This window comes from Amphiura filiformis, chromosome 11 (assembly GCF_039555335.1).
Source record: "Amphiura filiformis chromosome 11, Afil_fr2py, whole genome shotgun sequence".
In the NCBI taxonomy this organism is placed as follows: Eukaryota; Metazoa; Echinodermata; class Ophiuroidea; order Amphilepidida; family Amphiuridae; genus Amphiura; species Amphiura filiformis.
The window spans coordinates 2,040,709-2,050,567 of NC_092638.1; the positions used below are offsets into that span (position 1 = coordinate 2,040,709).

At 34.7% G+C, this 9,859-nt stretch overlaps 1 protein-coding gene across 1 annotated transcript in view; it reads left to right on the forward strand.

The window, feature by feature from the left end:
- LOC140164205 (bifunctional arginine demethylase and lysyl-hydroxylase JMJD6-like) overlaps window positions 1-8,139 on the forward strand; it is an 89,303-nt gene extending 81,164 nt beyond the window's left edge. Inside the window, exons 2-4 of the mRNA XM_072187448.1 lie at window positions 1,103-1,238; window positions 4,813-4,942; window positions 6,194-8,139. Of these exons, the coding sequence (XP_072043549.1) occupies window positions 1,103-1,238; window positions 4,813-4,942; window positions 6,194-6,279 (352 nt within the window). The 3' untranslated portion in view covers window positions 6,280-8,139. The remainder of the gene's footprint in view (window positions 1-1,102; window positions 1,239-4,812; window positions 4,943-6,193) is intronic.
- Window positions 8,140-9,859: the final 1,720 nt, after the last annotated feature.

Consider the following 9,859-nt stretch of genomic DNA (forward strand, 5'->3'; position numbering starts at 1 on the left):
GAAAGGCACCAAATTTAATCTCTCTTAATCTTTTAATCTTAAAGTAAGCCTAACCTAAAAATAACGGGAAAATATGTCCCTGTCAAAAATACCAAGAACACTGAAAAATATATTAATAAATACATGGATTATAAGAAATAAGAATTTTAATCGTATGGAATGGGTTTACGATTATCAAGATGAACACTATTTCATAAGAAATTGTCACTTTTTATTACACTAAAAAAACTACTTAGGTAAAGTAGATTGTTGACTCTAGTCGTGTTGTCAGTTGTAACGGTTAATCTAATTTCAGTTGGGATATGTGTGATCGATTTTTTGTGAATTAATCCTCTGATGAATCTTGAATCTAATTTGGATATCTTCTCTCTCATTTTATAGTTTATACATCTTGTTTTCTTGATGAAATACAACAAAGCACTGAAGTTTTTGTACAGGAGGTTTTTCTCAAGGGAATGAAATTGCAATTTGTGACGCTTGTGTTGAATTATATTGTCCCTGATTGAATGGTATACTGCAAAGAATTCCGATCAATGCAATATTGTGTCTGCGTATTGTAGGGTAATAGGTAAATACCACACATCTCATCATGTAAAAATGAATTCTGGGATTCGAATAACGTATCTTACATTTCAGACAGGTGTTGCAAATTATGCCTACGTGAGTTTGAATGAGATGTGTTGTACGGAGACGCGAGTCTGTATTATTTGGAAAGGATCTCAAAAGCAGCTCCGTTGAATGTCTCTAAGATCTTGACATCAGACAAGGCAATTGCTTCTATTTCGTATGTTTTCTATTGTTGGAGATATGTCTCAATGCTAGATACTATAGATCAAACAGAATTGCTACAGTGTACGCCACACTAAAAGCAAACATGATAGCGATGTTGTACAATGTATTTACTCATTTTGTGTAATGTAACTTGTACGCAATGTTTCAAGCCTTTTTGTTTTCAGTGTAAAGGTGATAGCCCGGGCCGTCAGGCCCTTTTGGGTACCTCCATCATTCTGTTGCTTTTGAAGTTTTTTTAATCTAATGTAAGTAGCTATTACGATTATTAATTAATAGCATTCACTTTGTTTTCTTTTTTATCTCCACACAGGAGTAACTGTGATCAGCGCGTCCAAACAGAACTAAGAAAACATTATGAGAGACCTTACTTCATACCACCAACATCAGAGTCAAGTGCCTTAGACTGGATGTTTATGGGTGGTCCAGGGCCTGGTGCTGATATTCATGTAAGTTAAGAATATTAATATTTACCAAGTGCCTTAGATTTGGACTCATTTTGCCTAAATATAAGAATATTTCTAAAGCAAGAATTTCAAAGAGGATACAGGGATGGAAACATAATCAGTCCTTTATGAATACTCTTTCTCCTCTTAGTGGGACAAATTTGCCAATTAATGATCAGACTTTTGACCCATATGCATGCAACGGCTAATTACACAGCGTGATTGAAGAGGTTAATCAGGTCTGTTAATTAATCAGCTATTCTGAGTTCATTTGTCAAGACCAAATGAAAAACTTGCGTTTTTCTACTGACAGTTTTGGCAGAAACCTTTTGGCTTTATCATCATGAATAGAGACGAGGGCACATTCTTGCTGAGTCACATATTTGATCCTCTGCTCAAGACCAACGCTGGAGACAGGAGTACCACTTCTGGGAAAATCAAAACATCCGGGTCAAGGTTCCCGCACCGAGCAAATGGATCAACTTTCAACGCTTTGAATAAGCCAGAACGTTTCTGGCCAAACTGTCAGCAGAAAACAACACCTGACACAGAATATACATAAATCTGCAAATAGAAGTGTTAAAGTTGGGTTGCGTTTTTATTGAAACACCCTTTGATTCAAACCTTTGTGAACCACAACGAAGTATCTCAGATTGAAGAGCCTATTTGTAGCATGTGAACGCACTCTTGCAATGGAATTTGATACTTGTTTATATCTGTTTAACTTGGAACATGCAACAGGTGCATGTCAGGTAGAAATTTGATCATTAAACACCTTCAACTTTTCTTTGTTGATAGAAACATTAAAACAATCAGAGACATATGAAATAGGTGAACAGTAACTAAATGTCCGCTCTAATACACTAAGAACTAAAATACTCTCATTTTAATGCCACATTCCAATTACCTCTCTTCAACAATCATAGCCCCAAAATTGACCTCAAGTATGAGTATATGTAAGGAGCGTGCATCAGCCAAATTTCAATAATCATACCCCAGAATTATTCTCATGTTATCATGGTTATGGAGTGTGGATATCGTCGGCAGAGTGCTACACTATCGTAAGTGCAGTAGAATGCAATAGCTGCCATTTGCAACATTTCAATAAATGTACTTACTTTTAACCAATAACACTAGAAAAACACCCAACTACATGTACTACATGTAAAGCTGATATCTTGGGTTAGCTTAGTGGCCATCAGGCAAGTAATACAGAACATCAACACTTTACAATGAGGGGATTGTGCTGCAAACAATATGTGTTTTACAAAAGGCAGCTATTACATTCTATTGCACTTACGATAGTGTAGCACTCTGCCGACGATATGTGTACCCAACAAATCCAATGTGTTTTGATGAGAGCCTAAATTGGTGTTTGAGAGAAAAAGAATCTAAAAGGTGTCCAATGGATAGCCAAGGTCAAAGAATGCACAGGGGTCAAAATTCAAAATTGCTCCGATTTGGTTAAAACCTAATGTAACATAATTATTCTTCTGGTCAGAAGGATTTAAAATATATATTTTGACCTAACTACAACTTATCAATCTGGATTTATTAGCACTGATTTAGTTGAGAAAATAATTATATTGAATATAAATGGATATGAAGCTGCTGCTGAATTGCCACCGTAGTTGCAAAAAAACAACTGATGGCCAATATTGTGGACCTCATGTTGAAAATGGACCAAATTTAACTGAATTTTTGAAAAATGATTTTAGATTTAAAATCCTTATCTTAAAAACATGGTTACGTTTTCAAACTTGATGAAAACCAGTTGTAGGAAAAATAGAAATTGATTTCAATATGTGTTATTGAGTTCATCTCGCTTGTAAAGAAGTCTATAAGAAAAGTGTTTTGAATTAAAAAAAATGTATGTGTGGAAATATTGTTTTCTGGATTCCCCAAACACAAAGGGAAATGTGCACTTGCCCCATGAACAGAAATACAAAATATGGGTTGAAAGGTTGAAAATAATTATCATTTACATTTCTTCAAGATACCATCAAATATCTTGCCCAAACCACGTCAAACACGTAGCAGGCTAGTAATTTTCATTCATTTATCAGATGACTTTAGAACGTGACACTCAACTAACATGATTTGCTATTGATCAAATACTTGATTCAAATAGAACTCAACAAAGTGACTTATGATGTAAACGGAAAAGTAAGCATTACAGCACTCAAGTATCACACTTAGTAGATTAGTCCGATAGTAGTTAGCACTTTGAGGTGAGGCGTTTGTACGCTCAATGCAAATATAAACATCTCAAAAAAAGTAACTGACCCCCTTAAATAATGGCCATTATTAAAAAACAGGTGATTGTATTACAAATCTGTAAAATGTTGTTGGAAGCAGAATTTATTGCTGCACATTTTGACACCTCATTTGTAGCAATTGACTAAATATTGACGTCACAGCGTACATTCAAATCAATGTAGACCAAGATTTGAAAGTTGCAGTATATTCTATTGATTTTGCATTCAGTGTAATGGAAGGAAATCTGTGTAATGATATCTGAGTGTTTTTGTATTGTAAAAAATTTGTATGTAAGTGCAACTTTCAAATCAGGACCTCGCTATATTAAATTGACCGGTGTTTTGTTGTTTTGCTGGGCTATCGTATCAAATGAGGTGTCAAAATGCGCAGAAATAAATTCTGCTTCCAACGCATTTTACAGATTTGCAATACAATGGCCCCTTTTGAATAATGACCATTATTTAAGGGGGGTTAGTTATTTTTTTTTAGATGTTTACTTTGATCATGTTGATTAGGACATGCCAAGGTCTAAGGTACAGTACCAATGAAAGATGAAATTTTAAATTTTTCTCATTGGCGAGGCAAAATTTGATGGGATGATAGGTGATGTTGGTCCTCGCTATACATGAATCATTGGTGAATCGTCGCGCCTAATTTTGTCATTACTTTGTATGCAAATTAGCACAAAAAATGTCAAAAAGTGATATTTCTGCAATAAAAATTATTCATGGGACTTAAGTGATATTAGCGCAATTGTTGTATTATTAACGTGGTTACAACACATATACTTACTTTTTAGAGCATTGCCATGTTCATCTCAACTTTTATTTATTACATTTGGCAAAAGTACAGGCAGTACCCAATTGTGCTCAAAAAGCACTACATTATACATTAAAGGGAAGCCCTACATACAATACAAACAAAAAATAACTAAAAGGTGAAAACAGGACAAACAAACATAAAGGGCATGGAAGCAAGCAAAAGTCATTTGATTGCTTCCATTGAAAAGCTTATTTAGAAATGCACACTAGAAATTAGCATTAGAAATTACAGTTTTTTTCTCATTGGCTAGTGCCTCGTGCAATGCACTTATTAGCACTAGACTGAAATTATGCAGCAAATTGCCACTGCATAATGTATCAACAACTAAATGTCGAGAAGAACAAAACTATATACCGTCTCTCACCATACTGAGGAGAATATTGAAAGATATATGTGCAAGAGAGGCACACATTTGATCCAGAAGATCTTGAAGTCAAATCATAATTTTGTAGTTTGTAGTCATCATTTATTTTTTGTTAATGTTTTTCTCTGACAGATTGATAATGTTGACAAGCCATCATGGCAAGCACAGATCTCAGGCAAGAAAACATGGCAGCTGATACCACCACCTGAATGTGAAGACGTTTGTCAAGCAGTGGAAGTCACTGTCAACAAAGGAGATATTAGTAAGTGTATTGACCACATAATAATGGCACTCTGTTCCGCGAACACTAATGGGAAAATCCCGTCTGAAATATTCTAAGACTAAAGAAGGACTTATTTGCGCTTTGTCGGCACAATATCCTTTAAGATATCAGTTCAGCGTGTCTAAGATCTTTCAAATCATACAACATTGGGACACTTTGCACGGCGGATCGCGAACACTGATGGGGAGCTCTAGGCTGAACTCGTCTAAGACTAAATAAGGAATTATTTGCGCTTTGTTGGCACCCCTGTCCCTTATATTTAAGATGTAGATAATCAGTTCAGTTTGTCTAAGATCTTTCACATCCTACAACATTGCTCGCAGCAAAGCTTCATAAAAAGATGACCTACTTATACAATGCTGTTATTCTTACACGTTATCTCTTGCATCAAAATAATACAGATTATTTTGTGAGATTTTCAATTGGGTACAATATTTCCGAGAACGATTGCGAACATTCAAAATATGGCTGGCAGTTTTTTACTTGCTTGTACTGTGACTATGATGATGAATCGAAATGTCTATAGAGGAACAGGCAAAAGAACCACAAATGATATACTGCATTTAAATATCTTTTTACGATAACGTATCATGCTCTGAGAAATTCTTTGTTGATCATGGGGTACTTTATTGGTGCAAACTAGTGGTGGTAGTACTGGTGGAAATTATAGACTATTTATTTTCCTGAAAACAGACGATGTTTTTTAGACAGTTGAATCCAAATATGTGACCGTCCACGACGAAACGCTCGTAAAGTCGGCTCCTGGTCAAATTTGTTTTCTTCCATGTTTAGAAAATATATATCATAAGCTTTACAATGATATATCATTTGACTTCAAACGATATCCAGAAGCAGAGGTATGGCTTGCTTTGCACCTTCAGTAAAAGGGTAATTATTTTGGTGCTACATTATTTCTCTTTTTCCACATTGCTGGTATTAAATATCAAATGGTGATAATTGGCGGTCACTTCAAATCAACTTCAAAGTCGACGAGGTTCAGGAATGTCCTCGCATTGTTAATTGTTGGTTAACCCACCACTTAAACAGGATTTAGCCAAATCAAACAATGGCTAAAACATCTGTAAAACAATGTACAAAAGTCTTATCTTCTGCTAGAAGACTTGTAAATTCCCTAAACTGCTCAAAAGTGCAACAAGCCATGTGATCTGAATTCAGTGACAAATGTAATTGTATGTTCTTATTCTTATTTCTTATGTTTAATTATTGCAGTTATAGTGGACACAAACCAATGGTACCACAAGACCACGATTCATCCAGGAGAAATCAGCATCACTATTGGGTCTGAATATGACTGAAATATGTACGAGATGGTGGTGGTATGACATGATGAATGATTTCCATTTCCAGCATCTTAAGGCGTATCTTATGACACAAATAATTCATCTTGCATATATCAGCACCTCTATTGGATCTTAATGTGACTAAAATAGGTATGAGACGATATTAAATGATGAAGGACTTCATTTAACTGCAAAAAAGAAGGCGCATCTTATGACTTACCTGCAGAAACCAGCATCTCTAATGGATCTCGATGTGACTGAAATAGATATGGGATGGTATGAGATGATGAAGGAAGATCTTATGACACAATTTCCTCATTATGTAGAACTAAGAATCACTATTGGGTCTGAATATAACTAAAATATGTATGAGATGGTACTGAGAGATGAATGATTTCGTTTATCTGCATGCAATGAGGGAAGATCATGTGGCGCAAATTATTCATCATGCAGCAATCAGCACCTCTATTGGATCTGAATGTGAATGAAATAGACCATGAGATGATATGAAATGATTAAAGAATTGCTTGACTTGCAAATAAAGCAGGAACATCTTATGACACAAATTATTCATCCTGCAGCAATCAGAATCTCTATTGGATCTGAATGTGAATGAAATAGGCATGAGATGCTACGAAATGATGAAGGACTTCCTTCACCTGCGAATAAAGAAGGAACATCTTATGATACAAATTATTCACACTGCAGAAATCAGAATGTCTGTTTGATCTCAATGAGACTGAAATTGGTATGGGATGGTATAAAATGATTAAAGATTTCCATCACCTGTATGTAATAAATAGATAATCTTTTGACACAAATTATTCATCTTGCAGAAATCAGCACCTCTATTGGATCTGAATGTGACTGAAATAGGTACGAGATGATGAATGACTTCCTGCAATTGCATGCAACGAAGGAGCATCTTATGACACAAATTTCCATCCAGAATGAAACAATTGTGGGAGGAGGAATTACTCCTTTTACCAGCCAGTAATAAACGGCATCTTATGCTACAAGCCATTAATATTGGCAAAATCTACATCACAATCGAGTCTCAATGTGACTAATAAAAGTTTTTTCATTTACATTAGTGTACCCATAGAACCATCCTTTAGTAAATTAGCATTAAATTAAGTTGAATGATAGAGCATTAAACCAAAGAGAACTTTTTTTCAGGATTATTCAAAACCCAAGGTAATCAATCAAAAAAATTAAACAGCTGTATACATTACACATTAGGAGCCAGTGGCGGAAGATCAAAACTATTGGGGGGGACGAACAGATTTTGTGCCGGTCTTACTGGGACGTTTTAAAGTTCAGCCTATTTGAGCCAAAAATGAAGACACAGTTTGGTATTTGTTGGGTCAGGACTTACTCCCGATTCCAGAAAAATGCAGCACTAATTTTTTTGGAAATAAGTATTATTATCTTACCAAATGAATTGTAGCTAAAATCCCAATCCTTCAGTGCTAACTGGCAATAAAAGTCAAATTTGAGGGAAAATTTGTGCTGTATTTTTCTGGAATTGGGAGCAGTTTGCCCCAAGGAAAACGGTGTTTTCGGCTACAAAGGACGATACACAGGGCAATGATTTCTTTTTTTTTTCTATTAGGATATTTAGGGTAGACGTCTCAAATTCCACCCGGTGAGAGACTGAGTCTGATTTATAATTAAATCCTGTCCATTTTTACACAAACAATTTTAAAGTAAACCCTATTTACTTTAACAAAAGTAATTTGGCAATCGTCAAACAGTGTAAATGATATGAGTAAAGGCAGAGATACGCCTTCATGATCTGGACTTTGCTGATGATATTGCACTGCTGTCAACAGTTCTTCACGGCATGCGTTGAAAGTAAACTTATCTACAGAGCTTGGAGTACTATACATCAGAAAGAAAAAAACGCGAGATAAAGAGATCATCAGAGGACATACGCCTCCAATTTGCCTGTCACTGCCTGCGGACAATTGATCAACCAATCTCCCATCTAGATTTTTTACCTCTTCTTGGAGATCAACCATGTCAAACCAGAAGGCAATTTAGTAAATAGGACACTGTCACCAATGCTATTGGTCTAAAGGCATGTGAAATTCAGCTGCTCATGAAGAATAAAGCAAAGTACCACTTTGTCCCAGTCTATTCCATCTACGGATGAGTGATGAGAATATTGTTTTGTACAACTAAAACATTTTAACAAATTATCTTATGATCAATTACATTTTAAGAGGGTTTGCTTTCTTAAGGGATCTGGAATGAGCGTTTTGAGCGTTTCGACAGTATTTTTGTGGGACATGAGAGCACATCAGACATATCGAATTGCATTCTGAATACGAAGAATGTCTTTCTGATATCAAATAATTTTCATTTTTGAAATTCACGATATAATGCAAATTTTATGACAAATTATTAAAATTTGATATGTTTCACATTTTTGATATATAACAGTCCTCAAAGTAAATTTTATAAATCTAATGATATATTCTTAAATCGTATGTAGCTGGGAGGAAAAGCCGACGATCAATTGAAAAATTTGACCTTTCATATTGAAGATATAGATTTTTTCCCAAAAGACCTAATTTTTTAGTGTTTTGGGAAAAAATCCATATCTTCAATACGAAAGGTCAAATTTTTCAATTGATCGTCGGCCTTTCATCCCACCTACATACACTTTAAGTATAAATCATCAGATTTATAAAGTTTACTTCGAGTACTATTAAATATCAAAAATATCAATTTTAATCATTTGCCATAAAATGTGTATTACACTGCGAATTTCAAAAAATGCAATTCGATATGTCTGATGTGCTCTAATGTCCCACAATAAATACTGTCCAAACGTTCATACCCCATACCTTAAGTGTTTGTTTTTATTAAGATGTCTGCTGTTTAGTACGTGTATGTTAACAATTGATATCAAAAGATCTTAAGCATGCCCTACTTCATGAAAGTTGCAAATTGGCCTAACCTTGTTGCTAACATAATATATAGTAAATAAAGGAATAAATAATTAAACATGTATTGATAAAATTCCCTATATCTTTAGTTGAAACCTCACAAATATACCTTTAATCATAATCACAACCATTTATCCTTACTGCTACAATGTACATTTGAGTCGTAACGTAAATCACATTTGTTTCATACAACTTAAAAGAACGAAAGAGAAAAGAATCAAAGACAGAAAAAGAAAAAGCAAACGAAAAACGAAAAATAAATGTTACGGAAGGTGTTAAAAGAAATCAGTGAGGTGAACAAAGAAATAACAAAAACTTGAACTTATAAAAGCAAGCAAAACAAACAACTACGGGTAAACGCACAGGATAAACAAAAACATCAGAAAGGCATGTAACCAGCCTCGGGTTGAAAAATGGAGAGAGAGTTTATAGTTTCATGTTCAACCTTTTCAGAATTATCCTTTGTCACAACTTAAAATTGATTGCAGAAAAGGGTGTGATTAACTAAAAACGTACGTAAAACAATGTACAGAACTCTTATCTTCTGTAAAACTCCCTACACTGATTCAAAGTGATTCAAACGAAAAATATATAACAAAGAGCACATAGCGGGGATACATTAGCTGTTCTGTTACATG